We start from the raw sequence: 24,601 nt of genomic DNA, 5'->3' as shown, positions 1-24,601 counted from the left end.
TACCTGGCTGGAGAACCCCATGACAACTCGTCGCTGCTTAAGGTTGGTCTCGCCATCAAGGTTGGCTGTTTCCAAGTGGCAAATCCCATTCTGGTCAGAGGAGTACAGCAAGAGGATATCAGCTGGGATGGTCTCGTTACACTGCAGCTGCACAAAATCTCCCACTCGGACATCTTTCCAGCACTTCTCAACATAGGCACGGTCTTTCCTATGGCACCAAAAATATGTCAAGGGTGAATAGTGGCATTAGGAAGGCAGGCTCCCCGTTAAGTGGGGTATTGATAAAAGAAAGGAGGACAGTAGTGCCACATTGCTGGATTTTTTAAAAAGACACCGCAGAACACCTAGAAATTAGTGCTTTAGACAGTTGCATAGAAGCACTTCACCATATCTCACATACAAAGTAAAATATCTACAGAGAGTAAATGGAAACTAAAAAAAATCTCTTTCATTCACTAGCACTGGGCCTATATTCTCCACAGCAAAAGCCAGAAAGTTGCTCAGACTAACAGAAGTGTTTTGTTTTTAAGTATATTACACAAGAAATACAGATATTTTAAAAGTATATATTTTTGAGTATGTCACAGGTATTTTCAAGCATCAACACGTAGACCCTGAAAGAAGTAAAGCATTATCATACCTCTGCTTGCAGCAGGTCTCTCCAATTTGTAATTCTCAAAAGACAGTTAAAAATCTTAAGCTTAGGAAGTAGATACAACTTAAAAAGGCAGAGCAGCTGACAAATGACTCCTTAGTATTGAACAAGAAAACAAAAAAACAACCCCAAAACAAAAAGTAGCTAGAACCTAAGATGAATGAAAAGAAGGAAGGAACAAAGGGACTCTAAAGTGGAGAAAAAAAAAAAAAAAAAAAAAAAGAGGATTGAGGTTTGAGGAAAAGAAATGACTATTTCATCAACAAACTGGCGTTCAATGGTTCAAGATACAGCAATACTTTTTGAAATAACCTTTTCAGTAATTGATCTCTCAGCTACTCTTCATCATCTAAACACACTGGGGACTGTAGAATACACTTTACAACTAGTTAAAGGGAAAACTGCAAAGGCAGCAATGGCCCAGTTCTTTATGAGGAAATTATTTTCTTTAATATAAATAATTGTCACCTTGTATGCTGCTCTGTAAGAGTAAAAATGCTCACAATAATTTACAAGACTCACAGTAAAAGGCTTTTTGTAATGACTCGGTCTCATTTTTGCTTTAGCTTTGAATCATCCTCATTTAGTGCCTGAAGAAGGGAGTCTTTCAATGAAGTATTTGTATTATGAGAAGGGGAGCAGTGATGTAGGAGATAAAATGTTTTGCTACAGTTCAAAGGCACACATCCAAGTGTGCCTTCAGAGTCTGGCCAAAGTCTACTGCGTGCTAACCTGTTTTCCTGGTCTTGGGGAAAGAGGGGTCAGTCCTAATGCTGTCAGGCAATCTGTGGTAGTTGGCTTACATCCTTATCTAAAAGCAACATGAAATAACTGCTTCCTGTAAAGGTTACACATGCAGTTAAACACTCCGCATTTCCCGGTGGTATTCACTTTTTATTAAAACAAAACAAGAACAACAAAAGCCAGAAAAACCTCCTGTAACTATATGAAAATCTTTGGTGCTAGATGTGAGAGTCATTAATAATCGGTAAATAATGGCATTGTAGCAATGATTTTTCCTTCCTACACTGTTTTTTTCATTTCTGAATGTTCGTTCTTCTTTCTGCTGCCTCTGCTTATATGCATATCCTTGTTTTCTTTGCTCAACAATAGATATAAAAGATCACACTGAGAAACAGATGTTTGCTGTAAGTGAATCTGATGTTGCTGCTTGTTGAAAAAAATATTCCAGAACAGTTTCTACTTGAAAAGTATTTAAGCAGGTGCATGATGAGTATTTATTGCACAATGAAATGGATGCTAAGGCTAATATAGTAAAGCTACTAAGCAACCAGGAATTCTTCCCATATCTAATGCTTTCCTGGTAGAATTCCTCGTATGTTTAAAGCATGAAAATGAGATTACAGAAGCAGTTTAGTACAAGCAGATGGATTGCCTTGCTACCCCAGACATCTGGATGTCACGTAGAGTTTGCATATGCTGTTTGCCAGGACATCTGCAGGGCAATCCTACTTCTTTCTACGTCAGCTCTTGCACAATTCTGTTGTTTATGGAACACTCTTGAATTTCCTGCTCACAAAATGCTATAGATAGGCCTTACCCAGCTGGCTGTCTTCTACGTCAGCGTAAAGAAACTGGGTTAATAAAATAAACCACAGAAATCATAGATTTGTAATAATTTTTCAGTAACAGCCAATGAAACTTACATTAAACGTGTGGCTCAAGGCTCGGTTCATACACTAATTACAGAGGAGACAGTGAGTCAGAAAAGCCAAATGACCTCTTCCAGATCAAAGAAGTTGTTTTCTGTTGCATAGGGAATATAGTTCAGGAATTGCTAGTCTTCCAGGCTTACATTCAGGTGAAGGGTGTCCCTCTCTCCCAGTGAACAGAAACTCAGTAAAGCACATTTTCTTCAAAGAGAGCTCTATTCCCTGCAATATTTAGCTGGAGCTGTAAGATTAGGATTCCTGCGGGAATTAGAATTCCTGAGGACTTTCTAAAATTTTGCTGAGAATTAGTAAAGGGTAAAAGGAAGAAAAGCACTTCACAAGGAACCTCTTGCACCCCACAATGACGCTGATTCAATTGCCCCAAAAGATTTTTCAAATGAAGCAGTATCCTTTCAGTAATTCCCAAGACTGGGAATGCTGCCCTTTTCCTGTTCATTGATTAAAGTTCATAGCTCATGCTTCGGTTGCTAAATAAACACGAGAGCTTCATAAGTCTAAGATGGTTTGATGAGAGACGTATAAAAAAGACACACGGATTTATGCAATAAAATAACAACGTGATGATTTTCAATAGGTGGAGAGCTGAAAGTCTGATTCGCATGGTGGAAGGCATCAGGGCTGTGGCACATCAAAGTTATGCTCTAGGATGAAAGTCTCTCCATTACCTTCTCTCCTTTACCAGTCAATTTATCACCACCACACTTAAAAGCATTCCCTCACTGCCCTGGAATAACAGGTAGCACAACAACACCCATCACAGGGTAGTGCAGACAGAAAGAGACAGCCTGGAACAGTCACAGCACAGTCTGCCAGAATTTGATATTAGACTCGTCATATCTGATGAGAAGGACCAAACTGAATAGATTTTATGAAGGTATTTTAGGGGAGAAAGAATCATACAGAAAAGCCTGCTGTGGCTGGAAATTGTTGGGGAACAGGAATAAATTATTGTTGACACAAAGTCATTTCACATTCTTTGATTCAATAAAAATGAACTTCAAACAAAGACTGGGTCAGGAGGGGGTGGTGAACAGGAGGAAGTAAGAAAATATTGCACTGCTCCCAACAGGAGATTAAATAAAACTGTTTTCCATGTGCATACCACGGCATGGCTGTGAGTCCTAGACTGTCTTAGAGGAAGATCTTTAGGAACCTTTGTCACATATAATGGTCACATCAACCAATTAGCTCAATGGGTCTGGTTCCTCTGAATTACTGAAACTTCCAGGACAGCTTTCCTTGCAGTTTGTAGTAAAGATGTTACTCTGTCTTTCACCTGTATGTTGCCACTAGACTGTAATATCAGACACTCTGGACAAAAAAAAGTCAGTGTAACATATAAGCAAATCCAAATGTTTGAGTTTTATTGTATGTAAATTCATTAAAATGTTATATTTGAAAACGGTCCCCCTCAAGGATCACTTTTTCAAAAATACTCCAACACACTCAGTGCTATGCAATGAACAGCTGGAATTACACTTTACAGTCTATTTTTGCAAATAAAAATGGAACACATACTGTCAAAGATTCTACCAGCTTTTAAATAGAAAACTCCACACTGTGCTTTCGAAGACCATTTTAAGAATATGAATGCAAGGTTAGGAGCTGCTGCCATAAAACCTTGAAAAAATGACAACATAGGAGCAGATTAAGAACTTGAGGGCAACACCAGACTGGAGAGGAACTGATCCTGAAACCTGCCCATAGCTCACAATACAGCACAACTTCACACAGTATTCCTGAGCTAGAGATATCATCTGAGTCAAAATGTCAGGGCCAATTCATCCCTGGTTTATACCAAGTTACCATTATTTAGGGTACCTAGGGAGGCTGTTTTTGTCTCATGAACATCATCAGCATCAAAGAACCGTATCACTTCGTAGCAATCAGTGCAGTAAAAGGACTTAAGCAAGCACCCAGAGCCATTCATCCCCACAACAGCTGTGCAATTTCAGTAACACAGTAAGATAGCAAGGAGAATCTTTCAATTATACATGGAACTCTTTTTTTTTTTTTTTTAGTCAAATTGAAGACATCTTTAATTATATCATCTTGGCATTTCAAACTCCTTAATACTAGAAGCAGATCCTAACTTTTTATGTGTTAAAACAGTCTGTAGCATCATACTATGGATGTTACTATCTCAATGATAAAAGCATCTATACTCAACTTCTGTAACCATTCCAGGTTTATATGGACTTAAGCTAAGTACCAGAAACTTAGAACTATATTTTATGCAATGCTTTGGGTTTCATTTTACTTGCTTTTTTCATCTCTATCTTGATTTATAATGACCTGGACCAAATGAGGAGATAAAGTAAAATTCAGAAGTATTTTGAGTACACATTTGCTTAGATTTTATTACATTGTTTTTTGTAGTTTATCAATTAATGTAATTAGGAACATCTAACTTTATTTATTTATTTATGAATATTGCCTAGAGAAAAATGCTGTGACTCTGCTGGCACTATCTGGAGTGAATAAGTAACTCCAAGTCAGTGACTTAGACTGTTAATCATTTCCATTGGCTTCTACGGACTCCTTTTATCTCATGAAGTTTCCAGAAGCTATAGCCTAAGCCAACTTTTTTGCTACAGTCATTTCCTCACATGACCACGTAGCATCTTCAGGTCAGCAGGTAGCATCCTGCTCCTCTCCAGGATTTAGCTGCATTAAAAAAAAAAAAAGGCAAAAAAAACCCCCAAAACAGGCAGTTAAAATGGGACTTACTTGGCAGGTAGTAGATCTTGAAAAAAGCTCTGACATAGCAATCCACAAAGCCGTGGAAACATTAGTTACATATTTATGGGTTATATTCCATAGAGCCTAAGGATCCTTACTCTGGTGAAATGCACTGGCTGCCATGAATCACTACTTCGCTGCTGCTCTTTGACTTTCAACTGCTGCTGCCTGGACTAGCTGAGGGTTGAAAATTTGACTTTTTGTCCTTTTATCAGCTCAGCATGTCACAGATTTCTTCACCACAGAAGCACCTCAAGGAGAGTTCACAGTTTCATTATTTCTTTACTGCTTTGGTTCCACTGGCTTCAGGAAGGTACATGGTGGCATACATCAGACCAGGGAGTATTCCTCATTGAAACCAACTTCCCATCTCACTGGAAGCTGAGGAACACCTCAACGCACAGAAGACACTTCGTATCTTCAGTTGTTAATTCAGGTATCCATACTTAACCCAGACACAAAAATCCCATACTACCTGGAGTACACACAAAAGCTGTACAGAGCAGAAGATGCTCTCTGCCAGTGACAAGGCCATGGAGACAACAGCATCATAGAATGGCTTGGGTTGGAAGAGACCTTAGAGATCACCTAGTTCCAACTCCCTGCTGCAAGCAGGGTGGACAATATACTTACTTTTAATATTAAGCAAACCAGTGTCTCATTGGATCTTTGTTAATGGATACCGAGTTGCAGTACTATCATAGCAAACAATTATCCTGCAGTTACAGTAGCGTATTTATATTGCTATTTTACATGTAAAAGATATTTGAATTATCAGTGTTTGTTGCTGTCTTAGAAAAGCATCTTCAGCCATGCAGAAGCTGGGGTATGAAGCCAGGAGATTCCCTGTTGTTGATATTCATCCACCATTCAGAGGAAGCACCACCAAGATACGGAAGCCTTGATGTGGCTCTGCTTAAGCAAATTCAGTGCCATTTTGCCCAAGGGAAGATGTTGGGACTTAAAGCAGACCACGGGCTTGAGACTCTTTTTCTTGGTGTATAAAATGAATCCAATAAAGCCTCCAGCAGAACCCTAGTCTTTAAAGTTATTCTTTGTTAGTAAACAGTAATAATAAAGTAGAAAGAAATTGTTCTTCAACAAGCAAAAACTCAGTGCTGCTGAAGACGACTTTAAATGAAAATGTAGGCAATAAACCTCTTTTTGCTTACTGTGCCCTTGGCAGGATGATGTTTTCCTCTGCTTTCTGCTTGACAAGCTTTCAGGCTCACCCTGGGTTGAATGAGCTGCATATGATGTTTCCTGGGTCCAGAGAAAAGTTGCCTTTTTTTCCTCTGAGATTTGACAGTAGATCTACTCTTGTTTGTAAGCACTTCCCCTCCCCTTCTCCACTATCTTCCTGACATGCTGTTCTTTGGCTGCAGACCCCGTCTGTCACTGCTGCCCTGGAGAACAGCAGATGCTTTCCCAGATGCAGACAGGACCCAGCAGAGGTGCAGTCTTTCTTCCCTTCAGAAGTTCTGGCTGGTCAGAGCATATGCAGGAAGTTGAAGCTGAAGGCAGTCTTCCTCTTCACTATTCAGCTGCCTCAATTTTAAGAAAATCAAAGCATACAATAGGTACTGTAACTGATAAGCAAGCAGATCTTCACTGCTGCCAGAAATGTCCTGCACAATGACTCCAACATCTGCCTCATAAATTACCACACTGAATTACAAATCTTAAATCAATGGCGAGATTTTAATTCTCTTTGTAAATTGCTTTCCAGCTGGTAGAAGTCCTGACTCAGTGCACTACAGTGACAAGGTCTGTTTTGCTCTTATTTTCACAGCACTGCTCTGGGACTACCTTAGGATAAAGGCCGATGTGGAAATCTTTAAATCTTCTCAGACTTCATACTAAGCAAGTACAGAATTACAGCAAAGTCCAGACTGACTTTTTTTTTTCCTGTGACCCAGACATCTGCAGACCTACACAGGAAGAGGAAATTGATCCACATCGGAAGTTCTTGAAAGCCACAGGGTCTGTAAGCATCGCAGAGAAACTTGTCTATACTGAGTGCAGTTCTCTCACCAGTATGCCTGCTGACTTACCCAGCTGTCTGACAACACCACTGTGTAATTCAAACAACATACACTAGGATTTTCTGAATCACTGTCTCAGATATCTGAGTGTAGGTGCTTAAAATTAAGCAATGTTAATTGCCCAGATGATGTTAATGTTCTTACAGGTGGAGCTGCCTGATAAATGTGCAGTCAATCAAGCATGTTGCTCTGCCATCTTGAACTGTGATGCTAATACTTTGTATTAGCACCTGACCATCTATTCAAAATAGCCAGAAAAATTCAGGTTGGATTTTCTAGTAGCGTGAAGTCAATATAAAATCCTGTCTGGATGTTGTGGAGCATTTGCAGACCATTACAGCCTAATCCTAGAGGTATACCAGACCCAGCCCACAGGTTAATCATACATACATCAAGTGGTTTCTCAAACTTCGTGGAATGCTGAAATAATTAAATAGCTTTTAGTAACTGTTGGTTTGGCATTCACTTACAGACCTGCGTACTACACTCAGTGCTGGCCCCTGTTAGTTAGTCAGGGACAAACTCGAGAGAGTTCAGAGAAAAGCAACCAAAATAGGAGCGGAGGGACTGACTGACAAGACAGATTAAAAGGGTGTTCTGTATACATATCTTGCCTAAAAGCTGTCTGGGAGTAGCAAAATGAACATGATAGAAATTACACATGCATGAAAACTATAATTAAATGTTGATGATGAAGAATAATTAGGGTTGCATGAAACCAGGTCACTTGAGGAATTTTAATGCAATTAAAGAAGGATAATAAAGCAGAATATCATAGAAAATGCTTTGATAATCACATATTGTAGTGGTAGAAGCCTCATTCCTACAAAAATTTAAAAGCAGACCAGGTATACTTAACAGAAGACTAAGTATAATTAAATGAATACCAAGAGAAAAGAAGCAAGTGTATTTTAGTTCTCATATTTTGGTGTAGTGTGATGTAATCTGGCAGCACAGACTGTATACAATTTATAATTACAAAAACCTTTTAATCAGAAAGTAAAATGTCTGCGATCAAACATCAGATCTAAGGTATTGCTATTCCCCAAGCTACTTTAATATTATTGTTTCCTTTTTTTTTTTTTCCCCCCTTCAATTAAGCATTCTTTAAGTACACTACTTGAAGTGCCTTTTCCTTCATTAGACTAGCAGGCTAGATTAGCCATTCCAGCTGACCTCTGTGAAAAGAAAATTAGAAGTAATGTGTTTACAGGGCAGTCTACTTGAATTCAATTTCCCTTGTTCCATGCTGAAAGAAGACAAGTTACAGCATTTCCTCTGGTGTTCAAGAAAGTTTTGGAGGACATTCGGCTTTCAGAAAAGAGAGTGCACTTTGTATGTTTTATGGAACAGGAACGAGAGTTCTTGTTACTGAAATCTGAAATAAAGACAATTTACTCTCCAAGATTAATACTTTAAATCTAATTAAATTTTCATCTTATGATGGAAGATGAGTTATTCTATTACAAAGGATTCTTTGGTGTCACAAGATTAACAAGATTCACAGTCCCCTGAAAAAGACTTTCACTTGTGTTAAAAAATCACCTATGGCAGACGATTCATAAGGAGGAAAATTAGAAGCCATCATACTCTTCCATGACTTTGCAGCTAGCAAGAAGAACAAGACATACCAGCTTCCCAAAGAGCTATAGAAGCCTGATTAAAATTATTCATGATATAATAAGCTGTAACTACAGATCCGATGGCAATGACAACTGTCAACACTTTTTCCAGGATAGAATGAACAGTAGATTCTGAAGGCTTCCTTATTTTTCTTTCCCTTACATCACTGTTTTGGGCCATAAGAGTCTGGTAAGACACATAGATCAAAGACCTTCCTATGAAACGGGATGAGCAGTGTTAAGATGGGTCACCTCATCTTTCCGCATAAGAAAGTATTCTGGGCTACAACTTGGATCTGTATGTACATTGTAATGCCATGATGTACATTTTTCTTTAACATGAAAACAGTTTACATTGTATTCCCTACTTCTCATTTACTCAAGGTAAAAGTCTTTTCCGTATAAATTAACACGATGGCTTTATGTCAAGAAGAAGTAATGTTTCCATGCCAATCCATTCATTAGTACCTACTGCATCACCTACTATTCCCTGTTATATGGGTCTTAACATGTGTTAACAAATAATCCATTGCTCCATGGATTAATGCAACTCCGGCAGCCTCACAGATAGGGGCAATTCTGGTACCTACTCAGAGAACTAGAATTACTGACAGTCTTCATGGTGGAAGAGAAAAAAAGTCTTAGATGTGCAATATTTAGAAACCTGTGAAATGTCTGCTTTTCCAGATAAGTTGGCAAAAAGAGCAGAGATTTTATTTCTGACAACTCATTATCTCTATGTGGGGGTAAGTAAGCAAATCCATTATTTCTCCATTTAACCAGCAGGATATAAAAATAAAAATCTGACAAACACATGCAAGAGGAACAAACAGCAGTGACAGAACTCTGTGATAAAAGCTAGAGTTCTGCAAGATCCTGCCTGTGAGAACATACACTATATAAAATACTGCTGATTAATTGGAGGGATGACAAAGTTCAGGTAAATTAAAAGTTTTGCTCTGCTGGCACCCTGTGTGATATTTAAGCAGGCAGAAGTCATTTTCTGTGTTGATTACAGTTATGATACAAGAAGTCCTAAACTTAAGAGGTCATGAAACATTTTGAAAGTATCACAGATATTTGTAGATAATTCATTTAGAGAAGACCGAACAGAAGCACGTGTTACTATCTCAATTTTTAAAAATATGTTTATATGCAGTTTGGTTTTACATACAACCTAGTTAAAAAAACCTCAAAACCAAAAACACAACTGGAAGGCAGCCTACAGTTTGGAGTATAAAACTGAAATTAGTTCTAAGCACTTGCTACATTTTTCAAAGGTTTCTTGGCCTCTAACCAAACAAGGACCCATTTGCATGACAGATCTTGTTCTGTGCTATATTGTTTGTGCAAATCTTGTTCTGTACTGTACTGATAGAATTTAGCCCTGGTGAAAATTCCTTAGAAATTCAGTAGCTATTTAAACACTCCATGTCTAAGAGGCCGATAGCCACAGCAGAGCCATGAAACAAAAATTTTCCTTCCCGGTCTGAACAATAGATTTAAACAAAATGGGAACATCTTCCCTGTTATCAGACCAAGTACGGGCATTAACTAGTCACTGCAACTTCACACTGCTTCACTTAATCGCTGTGATTTTTTAGCAAGCATTTATTAATATTTTAAACAAAAAAAACCCCCACACAATTGATAAAAGATCTCAAGCAAACATTTTCCAAAATAAAAGCTGTATAAAACTCACCTGCTGTAAACGTAACAACCCATGTGATTGATTTCTTTGTCTAGCTTATACCGCCGAAAGTCCTCCCAAGCATCTTTAATGGCTGTCATGGCCATTATAACACAAATAGGGATCAAAGAAACTTCTGGTTGGAAAGCATTCACCACTGGCACAAAATTCAGCAGTGCAATGACCACAAAATAAATATTGGCAAAGCGGTGAAGCTGCTCATAGAGGTTTTTAGGGAAGAAAGTCAAGACGCTGTATTTCGTGGTCTTAATTTTATTGGAGTCATAGTATCTGTTCGGATTTTCCTTCCACTTCGTACTTCCAAAAGACAAATTGGAGATGATCACTCGCTTATTTTCATTTTTCTTTCTTCTTTTCTTTAATTTTCCTCTCTTCTCCAGCACTTCGTTTTGGGTTTCTGTGTCTGAAGCAATGCATCGACAGCAGGTTTCCTTGAAAAAATGTTTTTTCCATATCATCTTAGAGAAGCAGCCTGGAAAACTTCTCCTTGACATCTTGCTGCCCTCTCAAAAAGTAGCCTCAAGTCACAGGCAAACAAAGCTATAACAGTTCAATAACCCAGATAAACTCCAAAGTGGTGGAAGGAAGACTCAAGCTGTTGAGAGCCCTGGGCTGCTTGTCGCTGACTCCAGCATCCACCTGCCCAGGAACAGGTATCTTCCTGACCCAGCCACTCCAGGTCCTAAAGCTTGCTGGGAAGGCTGCACGTCACACACAAGAAGAACATCCTGAATGTTTTGTTATTCCTGTTACTGCGTGCCTGGAGGCCCCAGAGTGTTTCTCTGGAATCGTGTCTGCTCACGTGAAGTACCTCTCTTTTAACACTGCACAGACAAAACTAAGGACGTACACGCAGTTTTCACCATTTGCTCCAAGTGTTTCTGAATCGTTTTATAAGCCTGTTAGAGCCAGGAAGTTCAAAGGTAAAGGGCAGAGCTCTGCATACAGAAGTCAACAGATTACTATGAGCCTCCGTACAGAAAATATTCTTCTCTTCCAACCTCCTCTGTTTACTATTTACTTTCATGCCCATAACTTAATTTATTACAACAAACAAGCAAGCACCCTGTCCCTCCCCACTCTCTAATACAAACAAAAACTTCTTGTAGAAAGAATTATACATATACATTGGCAATTTAAGGGCAGTTTACCCAGCTTGCCCCACAGCCTGATGCTCCTCCCCTGTTAGACCAGCCTCTGGACTCCCGTTTCCTTTTCTCACCCAGACCTTTCTCACCCTTTTCTCCTTGCAGAATCTCGTTTCTTTCGGTCCGTTGGACCTTGTGCCCTTGCCACATAAGTAATCAGCACAGATGAGAGTTAACTTCCAAAAAAGCTACACGGTAATTTTCCTGTATGGTTTGGGCATAAGGAGATGTGAAAAAAACAGAAGAGGCGCAAGTATTTAAACTTCTTCTAAAGCAAAGTTCCTATTGTGTTACATAGAGATAAGTGAGGTAGTCTCAAGTCAAATTAGTACTTGGACAAGAAACTCTGATGAAATCGAAATGTTGCAATAAGAATTGCACTTGAAAATATTTCTTCCTTCTGAGTCAGTACTGAGCAAACAACGCAGCTTACTTCAAGTGGGTGTCGTAGCACTTTCAGAGTGAAGATGTGTTGTTTTGATCACCTATGCTAACTGGAAACACCATAAAATTTGTTCAGTTCCTGGTTATGCTTCACCTTGAACGCATAAATGCAGTTGATTATTAATTTTTGTATTAATGGTTTTATCTGGAAGTTTCTGAAAGATGTTGTTCCCATGTGTTCAAGAAAAGCCTAATGATCCTTTCCAGACTTCCTCCAGAACCTCCTGCTACTGGGATAAGATACTGTGTGTGTTGGTAAACTGGTTTGTAAAACTTGGAATAAAAACTGGTGTAGCAGCACACAGATGTGTGATATAAAAGAAAACTTCTCAGGATAACTCTGACTCTGAGTGAAATAAACAAAGCACTTTCTGAAGCAGAACAAAAGTCTTTTATATAACAGCTCTTCCAAACTTCCTGTACTCCAAAAGGTCAGGAAGGGAATTGTTGCAAAATCAAAATAAGCAGTTTCCATCACATCAAACACACAAGCAGAATAATTGGTTTAGTCTACTTACTTGTCATATACCCTGCTTTTAGAGAAGTTTATCATCTTATCAAATTGGTATTTTTTATAGTCTTCAACAGCATCTTTTATCATACTGGCAAGCAGCACCACGATCAGAGGAATCATAGTAATCTCCCTGTGGAAGACTTCCATTTGTGGGAACCAGTTTAAAACCACCAGGAACAGGAAATAAAGATTAGCTAGCCTGTAAAGAAATTAAAGATGTAATTTCCTGATGAAAATCCCCCATCTCGTGCCATGAGCGTTAATCATTTCACATCTCTAACCTCATCCTTTCCTGAAATAATCAATTATTTAACTGAGTTGCTTATTTTTTCTTTAGAAAAGCTTGTGAGATATATTGTCACAATATTATAGCTACCTTAATTTTCCCCATACTACAAATATATATATATATATATTACTTATCTCTAGGAGTTGAATCTTCTCTAATGATCCCCCACAAACTCACTTTTGAAAATAATCATAGATTCTAACAAAAGGCAAACAAACAAACAAAAATATTACCCACCCCCCAAGAAAAAAAAAAAAACACCAAAAAAACAAAACAACAACCCCTCCCCACCTCGCCCCAAAAAAGCCAACCCACAACCCTCAAAAAAATAAACCAATGCAACAGGATGAGCATAGAAAACACATATTCATAATTCACACTGGGATTCACTCAAGGACCCATGAAAAATTCCACGTGTGGAAAATGGAAGATTTAATTATGAAAGTAAAAATCCAAGATAACACAAATTTCAGATCTAGAGATGGATATGGAACTACCATTTATCTTGATATGCAACTTGAAATTTTTACAAGGAAAGCTGCTCCAGTACTGAAGTGGTAAATGTGGCCACAGCATTGGTTAGGATACCTACTACTTGCTTTAAGCCTCCACTTCAGTATGAATTAGGTGACATTTGTTTACAGAGAGTCTTCACCTACATTTTAAAACATGGTAGCTACAGACGCAGCCCTTCTCTATCACCCCCAAATATCACTATTTCAGAAAGAATTCTTATATCTCATACATCATTTGATGATTATTATTTTTACCTGTGAAACTGCTTAAAAAGATTTTTGGGCAAAAAAGTAAGCCATGTGTATTTTGTAGTCTGTATCCTGTTTCCAGAATAAAACCTAGAAGCTTCGTCCCAGCCTCTCTGCTGTCTCCCATTGTTGGAAAACACAATCCTCCACTTGCTTAAGTTCAGTTTCTGTCTGACAGAGAACAGCAGAGGTGTTGATTCTGACACAGTCTGGGGGGCACTTCTGGCTCCGAATCGCTGCCAACGGTACAAAGCTGAGTCTACCGACAAAGCCATTCACAGCAGGAACGTCAGGCTGAAAGACAAATGCACAAGGACTGAAAGCCAATTCCCTTCTGGTAGAAAATTCACTTTGTATCTTGCTAGCAGAGGTTTAAAACAACAAACAGTGCTACCGTTCAATCCATTTCATGTTCAGTCTTCAGGTTCAGCACTCTCTACAGAGAATGCATGGAATAAGGGTTACAACAAAATATTCAGCAATGAAAAATCCATTTCTACCTCCAGGCAAAAGAAAGCCCACCTCCATTTTCTGTGTGTTGTAACAGCAAACTAACATAGATAAAATCAGTTTAACAGATGTGAACAACAGCTTTTCCATGACAAAATCTATACTGTTTTCTTCAGTCATAGACTGCCACCAACCCTATTCAGGCACTTTTCTTCAAGAGTTTCAGACTTTCTTACAATACTTTTTCTTTTCACACTTAAAAAAAAAAAAAGACAGACTCAGGTGTTGAATCTCAAATCTCAAATAGTAATGAACTGCAACATCAGCTTAATCTCATATACATTCGCATAATAGTTTTCTAGAAGCTCCATAGAAATCTCATTTAAATGGAAAATACCAAGCAGCACTAAAACAATCACTGGAGAGATAAAAGAATTCAATCTCCTAATACTAATCCTGTTATCACTGAACACTTGTCTTCTGACTTGTTCACACATTCACAACTGCAATCGAATGGCCAGGACGCTCAGGCTCCAGCAGTGTTCTATTACGCCCAATCCAAGCCCAGTAGAATCTCAACCCAGCAGCAGGAGCTTGGGGACCAAAAGCTGCCTTGTAAAGTTGAAGCAGCAAACGTGAAAAAACAAGGAAATACACTGGTTTGTGCAACTTCACAGTTCCTCTGAACAAAAATTGTGAACTGAACCCAATTCAACTGGGCTGTGGGAAATAGAGATTTTTTTTTTTTAATTTAATCTTAGCAATGGTCATTTAGACTAATTCACTGGTTTAAACTTTATTTAAGAGCAGCCTTGTTTGAAACAGATAGACAAGACCAGTACGTGCTTGTGCAAGTCTAAATAGACCCATTTCAAACTTACTGTACTTTGAAATGGTTTATACCTTTATTGCAGGTTGGGTCTTTTTTTCCCCTCTGCTTTCAACTTCCTCCTCCAAAATGCCTTTTTTTTTTTAACTGAATGCACAGTGATTTCCTTTGGAAAAAAAAAAAAAAGAGAGAAGAAAAGAAACAAGAGAAGAACCATATTTTAAAAGATATATGCAATTCAGTCACAGGAGGGGGAATGTAGACCACTGAATTGCACTAACACATTTAAAGCGGGTTGTGGCAATAGCAAGCGACAAGTAAGGTTTATGCACTTTTACTCACTAGCTGCTCATAAAAGTCACTGAGAGTTCATGTTGCACAGCAGTGCCCAGGGATTCTCTACAGTGAGAGCAGAATGACTAATTTCTACCTATCATATCTTGGTGGTACTGTCTTCATTGATACAAATTTAAGTCCTAATATTCAATGAATCAGATTTAATGCTATGTTAACTTGACAGGGAATGTTGAAACTATGAATTTCTAGGATTTGAAAAAGGTGTAAATATCCGAACAAGCAAGCAAAAGAAGCTTTTAACAGGACTTGCTGTCACTTGTGCTGTGCACCACAGACTAGGATTCCAGCACTTATCCCTCAACTTTAGATGACTTCACTGTGTTTGCAATAACAATATTCAACTGTGGAAAGATTAACTACTACAATGGTAAGCAGCTGTCTTTGTGATAATAGGTTAATATGGACTTAGAAAGCAAAAGAATTTATAAGCATGGTTGATCCATGTAGGCCATATTTGCATAGGAGCATGCAGGCAGTCAGCACCAAGGCAGCTAATCAGACTACAGGGTTTGCTGAAAGGCAATAAAAGCAGCATCCCCATGGGACTGAGATCATAGATGAAGTGTAGGCAATGTGTTATGAGCCAGAGATGGCCTGCAGGAGAGAGAGAGAGAGTGATTTGATGAAGGTGTACTGAACCTAACCTCAGTTTGTGTTCAGTTTTGCCACTCTTTTCTGATCTCCAAGTGGAAGAGACATGCAAAAAGTTAATACAAGACAAAATATCTCAGTTTGGAGAAAAACATGCGACATGTAAGTATAGATTAAACTATAACCTATTTATAGTAAAGGTAACAAGCAGACACCCAGTTATATTCAGGTTTGAGACAAAAAATGTGTATCTGGTGTTAGCGCAGAAGGTTAAACACCGCAATCACATTATCTCACAAGCCTGCATCAAACTTCATGAAACATGAAAAACAGCAAGCAAAGCATGAAAACCTTGGTGCATCTCCCATCAAATAACTGAAGGATGTAAGTCTAAGCAAGTTTTCAAGATTACTGATGCTTGATGAAAGACTTAAGTGAACGATTCCCTGTGAATAGAAACACTATCATTCACACTGTCGACAGAAAGGTGTTGAAAAAAAAAATCAGAATTTCCTAGCAAGAAAAGGAGGACTGACATCACACTCCTTCTACATTACAGAGTGCAATTTCACAACAATTATCATCAGGTAATTCAAAGGAACAACTTCATTAAGTCATTTTTTCCTTGCCTTTTGCACATAGAATAAAACATCCAACTTCTATTAATTAAAAAAAATGCTCCGTGGTACTCATGGAAAATGAACATATTTGTCTAACAGTTTTGTAATGGTACTCTGAAAAATATACTGTTTGTGAGATATTGATTACTACTGCTATTTACCATTTATGTATCAGAGAGAGGATTTAGCACATGCTGTAAGCACAACAGCAATGTATTTATTGCAATAAGCAGACATAAATTATATCTCATATAGCCTAAGGCCACCATTCATGTTTTGAAAGGCTCATTTATTTTATTCTTGCTCCATTTCATCAGTGAATGAAACTGTCACCACTGCTAAGGCTAGTGCTGCATTTCTGCCCTGAACAAATTCTGCAAAGTCACAATTTATCCTACCTTGTGGTAAGCTTTCACAGACAGTACTCAATCGTATCTAGAACGTAAGATATCCAGCAGATCAGGATGTGTTTGGAAGCTAGAGATAAACAGGATGATTATCTTTTCCTTTATTGGGAGGAACGAAGAGCTGAAACTTGTACCGGGCAGGTATTTAGAGAAAGAATGCTGTCAAGTCCTTTCTAAGGGTGAGGTTCAACTTACTCAAATGATTTAGCATATCAGAAATACATCAGCATATGTCTTATCTGTATCAAACGTGCTCAGACAGGCCTATATTTACTTCTTAAAAAAAATACTATTCCTCAGAAGAAATTTGCAAGTACTCTTGTAGAAGAGGTGAACTTTCCCATTAAGAGACCTATCTTAGACAAGAATCAAACCAGAAGGAAAACAGCAGTCCAACATCAAGCACACAGCTAGCCAATTTGTGCCTCAAGCTTGTCTTCTATTTCAAAGTGCTGAAAATGTAAGCCATCAAAGGTATTTGGGAGATATTTCCCTCTACTAGAATTGAGGTGCTAGAGCCCATTGATGGCACCTGTTTTCCCAATGCATCCTTTTGTTGACAATAGGAAAATTGCTCCTCAATCCCTCATGGATGGACTACGTTACTAGCAACCTCCCTGCTATTGATCAATCTCATTCAACACGAAAGGAAGCTTCTCCTTTATAGGACAGAAGCAGACTGCGTTACATGACAATTTTTAACTAGGGTGGATGAGCTGGCACATACTTTATCAGTGTTTGTTTACATGCTAGCTCCTGTCTGAGGATTTTTGCATTAAAAAAATCGACTGTAAGAGAAAGCTCACCAGAAAGTCAGCATGAGGAAAACTACTTTTTCTCTTTTGAAGTTACCTCATTCCTGCAAAGCAACAGTCTTAACTGTAAATGTCTGTGTCCCAAACTTTTGCAGACAGGGATTCTGTCCTTCCTGGAGATGCACAGGAAACTTTTACACAAACGTGACTCATTTGCTGCTTACTAAAGATGACTGATCCACGTTTAACAAACAATTCCTTCTCATAGGCAGCTTGAAGAACTACCAAAGCGAGATGAGGCCTAGACCTTGTTTTCAAAAGTTGCTTGGATATTTCACCAAAGTTTACTTTAGGGCAACATTTCAGACAGAGAAAAACAGTACTGTGAAAAAAATGCACCTCCATGCAGATGCAGGTATTATAGAGAACCCCAGTTCAGAAAATATCCTTCCAATTTTTCACCTGATAATTTCATTTCTACATTGCCTGTATGCCATGGAAGGCATTAAATAATAGAAGTCCCTTCTGATACTTAACTCTCTCATTGCAAAACTTTTATTGTGTTTCCTAATTGAATGCAATTGGTATTCTTGACGCCCTATATGGACAATGTACTATTCACTGAAAAGAGCCATTCTGGGAAAGGTTTGGCTGTGGAGATAAACATTATTAAGTGAGCTGAATATTATGGAAACCTCAGTCACAAAGTTCCTAATCTGCTTTGCAATTATCTGCAAGGGAGCTCTATCAGTTTTTGGTGATACTGGATAGAAATTCCTGCCTGGTCACATTGGTGGTTAACACTAATGGAAAAGGGAAAGGAGACTGAGAAGAATACGGAAGGCAATTACACTGATTAGCAGGATATAGACTGCAGCCTCAAATTATGCTGTAACATTTTATATTAGAGCAATAATGCTTGCTGTATGAAAGAAAGTAGCTAGAAAAATGAAAAAAAAAAAAAAAAAAAGGAGCCCTAAAGGACGGTTTCATTCAAGAAATGCTGGTCACTGCAGACCGCTGTCTTTCAACTGACAAGATAAATGTATTATGGATTAACAGTTACATAATGCTTTTGAGTGCAAGTTTGTGTGGGATAAACAGAAAAGAGCTTTTCATAATTCTAATGCGTCATTAGACCACAGGGCTTCACTATTCTATTATTATATTAGATTGACACATTTTTCATGTCTCAACAGGATTCTCTTTCCGTGGGGAAGAAATCCAAAGATCTTGCAATAATAGGTTAATTATAAGACTCTTTCTCCAGGACAGACTGGATGGTACTGCCTGCTGCAGAACTTTCCTTTAGCTGGAAGAGTGCAGATACGTGTTCAGGCAGCACAACGTTCCACAGGGCTGCAGCTGTGCTATTAAGACTGCTTTCAAAATAGATGTGAGCTCAGCATATGCTGACATACAAGGCACACAGACAAGGATGATTATCAGATGTTATTCAAGAAGGAAGAAGCCACTTTGCAAGTGGCAATACTGGATGAAGTGTTCAGCATCACTCCGAGAATAAGGAGTTTGCTTTGCTCCTCCTATTACATGCTCATTTAAATGAAGAGGCAGACAAATAATCTGGCTAACTGCAGTGAGTATCACCGCTGCCATTATCTTCAGAACTACTCTTACTACTTTCAGGTCCACTGCATTTTTTATGAATGTAGGCAGAGATAGATTCTGCAACATTACCGTCTTCCAACACTGCAATTAATTTTACCCTGCTCACTCCCACTTTCAGCTTAGGAAATACTGGGAAGAGTATTTCCTAAGCTGTATTTCACAGAGCTCTGTGAAAGTCCCTAAAGGCAAGATCTGACTTGAAGAATGAAGATTGACTGGAGATTGAAAGAGCAGACTGGTCTTTGTTTTCATGACTTCAAATAAGAAATTCTTGAGGTTCCTTACAATTTGGTGCCCAGGACATGGGCAGTGAATGCCATTATATCTCTCAGAAACGTTTTAGGTGGTCATGGTGGTGATAAGTTGACGATTCGACTTGATGACATTGGAGGTTTTTTCAACCTTACGATTCTATGGTTCTATATTTTCAAAGCAAATACAAGAGACATAAAACTATAGGTTTCCGTCTAGTGCAGAAGTGAAAGTGGTTATTACAAGAAATAATTAGAACTATTGACATTTAAAGATGGTATTTTAAATATGGAAGTTTTCTGAAATCAGAATCTATTCATTCCTCTGATGCAGGACCTTTGAAAGTCAGAGTCTAGGAACAAATCCACAATCACATTTCTTTTTAAATAATAGTAAAAAGAACTTAATATCACATGAGTGTATGCTGGCATGAACAAAACCACAAACAATACAGAGTAAACAATGGTTATGTACCCCTACACCACTGCTCTTTGAAGTTGGTCTCCAAATATGTTCTTACATACAGGCCATACAGGCAAAAGTTTTTCAGTTTTTTTGTTCATAGAAAAAATGGCAATTCAGAAAGCATACAAGAACAAGGATATTAAGAGTTCTAGACCATCTTCCTTTCCGAGTTCTAGAAAGCTACTAGTCCATTCTCTATTATGTGGATACCAGAAAAGAAAAACCCAGGTAGGAAATGGTAAGATGCACATGCTACACTGCTTCTTACTCATTCATTTGACATATATCTCCATCTCACTTCTTAGCAATCAGCAAGTTCTACATCTGAGGTGTCTGCCTTGTTCATCTATAAAAACACTTAATATGCCTTGATACGACACCTGTAATCAGATGAAGCAGCAGCAACACGTGTCACCTGGGTTCTACAATTCTGACTTACCCCATGGCAGTAAAAACGTTCATTTTTAAGGACTTAAAAACATCAAACAATTCTTGACCCAGTTATTTTTTTTTCTTGATGGGTCCATAGAAGTCAGTCTAAAAACAGTAGTGGAGTAACGAAACCAGCATTTCCATGTGGAAACTGCATTAAGACATCTGAAACATAAATAAAGCATGACTACAGAAACTTTGCTTGAGCAAAGTAACTTCCATAGCACACAGAACCCAGGAAGAGCATAGCTGTTTCTCTTTTTTTTTTTTTTTTTTCCTGAATATATCACACAAGAAGCATTCTCATTGCCCCAGGTTGGGGACATTCTCTCTTCTGCTCTCATCCAGCTATTCTGAAATCTTTTGAGTTTACTGTTGCAGATGAGTTTTCTATATGTTTCAATCCAGTTTCTGCCCCTATTGCTACCACTTTGAGTGGTTCTGCGTACTACTTAACTAGAAGACTATGTATTTGAAACTCTGGCAGTGGCAGAATTTAGTTGCATGTTAGCCCAGAAATGAGGACACTGAAATTAGAGCGATTGTCTGAATAATATATTTTTTTGTTTGTTCCACTTAATATTCAAAATCAAAGTGAAGTGGCCTCTAAAAGACAATCTAATATTTATAGCGTGTATGATTATAAAGCACTTATGATCAAAATTATGTTGCAGATGTTCATGTGGGAACTCAGCAATGCTGAAAAAGTCCGAAAGGAAGCAGCAAAATTGAAGATGAACTGGAAACTGACCAGAAGATCCTTTATATGTAAAAACCTTTTATGCAGCTCTGGTTTTGTCAGAATGTGCTGACTCTAATTTCAGTTCTCCAAATATGAATATTAAACTAAATTGTCCCAAAGAGAACAGTTACTTATTTATACAAAATGGAAAGAAAAACCAGAAAGGCTAAAACAACCACCAATGAAGTAGGGCACAGCTCCATATCAATCAAAGATCAAAGGAAAGCTTAATTAGGATCTAATCATACAGTATTGTTGAAGGAATATCCAGCAGCACCTGGGTAACATTCCAGGATAGATTTGTTCTGCTTCATTCAGAAAAGATGTTTTTTGGGCCTTTTTGATAGCGTGAACTCAGTCTAGAAAGGTAATCCTGGCAGGAAGGTATCATGCCAGGAACACCAACAGAACTAAGAGGACCATGTCAGATGGCTGAGGGTGGAAATAGGTTAAGAGACAGGAAACTTATCTCCCCTTATTGCTCAAGCACAGGTTTCCTTGGCCTCAAAGCTGATGCCAAATTTCCATACAAGAATCTGAGCATAAAATGCATAATTAAGTACTTCTGAAATGCTCCTTAGAATAGTTCCTTATTTTTTTTTTTAAAGCAGTAGTAAAATTCCCTTCAAAACTTTTTCATTTTTCCTCCTATTCTCTTTCATCCCCACCTAAAGTAGCTGATATGTATATTTTGCATTTAATTAAACCAGATAAAATGGGATAATACAACAAACTCAACTTCGTAAGACCAGAGCAAAAACTGTACAGAAGTTAACTTTACAGGGTATTGCCCTTCAACTCTGTGTTAATAAAATCTAAAAGACCAACATTGACAATGTGTCAAATCAAGGCTAATTTTTCTGAAAAAGTAACCAACTGCCTTGTTCCATCTACAGTTCTATTCCTCCATGATCTTTCCTTCTCCTGTCAGGCCACAGCGATAAAACATCAGCTTTGGGGAACGCCACCTTATTCCAACGAAAACGAGTCATCCCTGACAGGCAGCCAGCTGGGACAGCAGTGACAGGGAAGTGTTGGAATTCAGGAGTAAATGCTGCTGCACTTGGGTTGCAATTTTTTCTAAGTGCCTAAAACTAGTTAAGCTACTCTTTCTCTTTCCAAGGCAAGATATCAGGGAGGAATGGCCTACAGATTCTCTACCAGTTCTAGGGGGAGAAAGAGAAATTACATTTGTACTTTGACCCAAGCCAGAGCTTTTACAAGGAGGCAGTGATGAAGCAATCTTTGGAAGCTTTACATTTTTATCCTGCAGAAAACACATATCCAAAGCAAGAGAAAAGAAACTACATTGTCATTACTTGTGCTCTTAATTACTACCTAACCAAGGGAAATGAGGACATTTTAACTCTGCTGAAATTGCTTAAGTCTGAAATGTACTTTTAAATTGGAATGATACACATCAGATTGAGAAAACATCCTGAAGAAATACCTTAAATGCCATTTTTTTCCCATTATTATTGAATTACTTTCTAAAATATCCAGGAAACTGTGTGAGAGCCTAAATTGTAACACATGAGAAGCTCGTTTGCTCATCTGAGGTCTATTTGTTTGGTTGTGGTACATAAGAACATTATATAATTGTAAACACTGGCACAAAAATCAGTTTGACACAACTGTGAGATGAGAAACAGAACATAAAGTATACGGTTGTTCTGATGATTTGTAGCCAAAGCAAACACTTTTTTCCTTGCTTTTAAAGTATGACTGATTTGTGATGTAAATAAAAAACTGGTTATTCAGTGTACTCCAGTTCATTATAACTGGAAGCAGACAATATTAAAAGAAAAAAAAAAACAGCTAAAGAGTGTTAATAAGTATTAATGTCAATTGAGTCTGATGCATAAATGGCTTCACTTCTAGGCTTTTTACAACCAATAGTTTCTAAGATAAAAAAAAAGTTCCTACCATCTCTTCTTGCTGCACCACTGGCTCAACAGAGATCTGCAACCAACTCTTCCTAACAAAAGGTGAAGCGTTACAACTGGCAGCAAAGTATGTGAGAGAGCTTCACCACCACTGAACCCAAAGACTGCTTTTGTCACAGAAAGCAGCTTCTGTGTTAGCACAGTGATTTCAAGCTTTTTCTGCTTTTAAAAGCACCTGAATGTAATTTATATCTCCACACTAAAGCTGATTAGAACCTGCTGCTACACGTGGTACTTGACTCAGCCATCTTCTCCACTTACTAAGTGAACCACTTTCAGCTGTGACCCTGAAGTGGGTCATACAAACGGGAATTGTTTAACAGCTTTGTTTTGAACACACAGTGCTACCAGCCTATGAGGTAGTCAGTCTGACTTCCTGGAATTTTGCTCATTTATTAAATATGTAAGCCCAGCCAGCCTACTGCTGAAATCAATGGAATTTATTTTCTGCTAAATTTAAAGAGAGATTCAAACCTTTAAGCTATGTTCCTCTCCTTCTCAAGTATTTTCTCTGGCTTTAGTGTCATAAGTGTGGACCCTGCTGTCTCCACTCATTACATCAGTATATATTGAAGTTAGAAATATCATGGGATCCTGGGAGTTACATTTCCTGGAATAAAGGTGTGATATGCACAAGCAGCACGCAATAACTAACACCATCGCTTGAATGGGTGAAGTTTATAACATAACCACCACAATCTGCATGCGCTCTTATGTCATCCTGAACCAGAACAACATGCTGCAGAACAAGTCTACTATTTTCCTTATCAGTTACAAGGCAAATTCTTTTGGCAAAACTCTATTTCTCAGGTTAGTGTATAATCTATTCATTCACCAGTGCACTGCTGTGCCTCAACACATGGTTAACTATTGGGTATCACTGAATTCCATAAAAAAGATTTTCAGGAATAAGCTTCCCTTGTCCAAAACCCACAGGTGAAGTTAGTCAACCTTGCCATTGCACAATAGACTAATCAATCTGTAATATTTCAGCACTTATTTCATGGAAATATGAGGTATGGAAGGAATATATACACCCCAGAAACATTGCTCACTAGAAACTGTAATTTCCTTGGTAGAAAAAAAGCTGTTAAAGTGAAGAGTCAAGTTTTCTAGTTCTAATGCTGTCTGGGCCACAGCATTACATGGCCTGATTTCAAACTAACAATGGTCAATGCTTTTATTGAGTTTTTCCTGTATTGAGTAAAATTCAGTGCTTAGTTCAGTTCTTGATTTGATAACCCTAACAAACATTGTTTACCACTTATTTTAAAGCCTTCTGAGTATTTTGCAATCATTAACTAGGTAGCTGCTGTAAAGATTTGATGATGTAAGTGAACCACCTATTTTGCAAATAGAAAAATGGCTGTTAGTGTCACAGAGAGAACAAAAATTCACTAACAACGTCCCAGCAGGATTGCACTGTACAGAGAGGTGCAAAGCTCCCTGTATAAATGCAGAATCATGGAGAGTATGTTGGGTTAACCTACACAAGCTT

General features: G+C 38.2%; 1 protein-coding gene across 2 annotated transcripts in view; it reads right to left on the bottom strand.

Annotated features, from left to right (window-relative positions):
* Positions 1-24,601, bottom strand: part of ATP10B (ATPase phospholipid transporting 10B (putative)) — a 153,983-nt gene that overhangs the window by 39,863 nt on the left and 89,519 nt on the right. The window contains exons 2-4 of one of the 2 annotated variants that reach the window (XM_025154911.3): positions 13,635-13,922; positions 12,580-12,774; positions 4-208 (exon numbers count right to left, since the gene is read on the bottom strand). In XM_025154911.3, coding sequence (XP_025010679.2) covers positions 4-208; positions 12,580-12,774; positions 13,635-13,903 — 669 coding nt within the window. In that variant the 5' untranslated portion in view covers positions 13,904-13,922. Of the gene's footprint in view, positions 1-3; positions 209-10,460; positions 11,336-12,579; positions 12,775-13,634; positions 13,923-24,601 lie in introns of those variants that run through there. The other variant, XM_004944808.5, reaches the window with a different exon arrangement.

Source organism: Gallus gallus, chromosome 13 (genome assembly GCF_016699485.2).
Source record: "Gallus gallus isolate bGalGal1 chromosome 13, bGalGal1.mat.broiler.GRCg7b, whole genome shotgun sequence".
NCBI classification, from domain to species: domain Eukaryota; kingdom Metazoa; phylum Chordata; class Aves; order Galliformes; family Phasianidae; genus Gallus; species Gallus gallus.
Note: the sequence above shows the minus strand (reverse complement) of the source record. Positions and strands in the feature narration are given on the sequence as shown.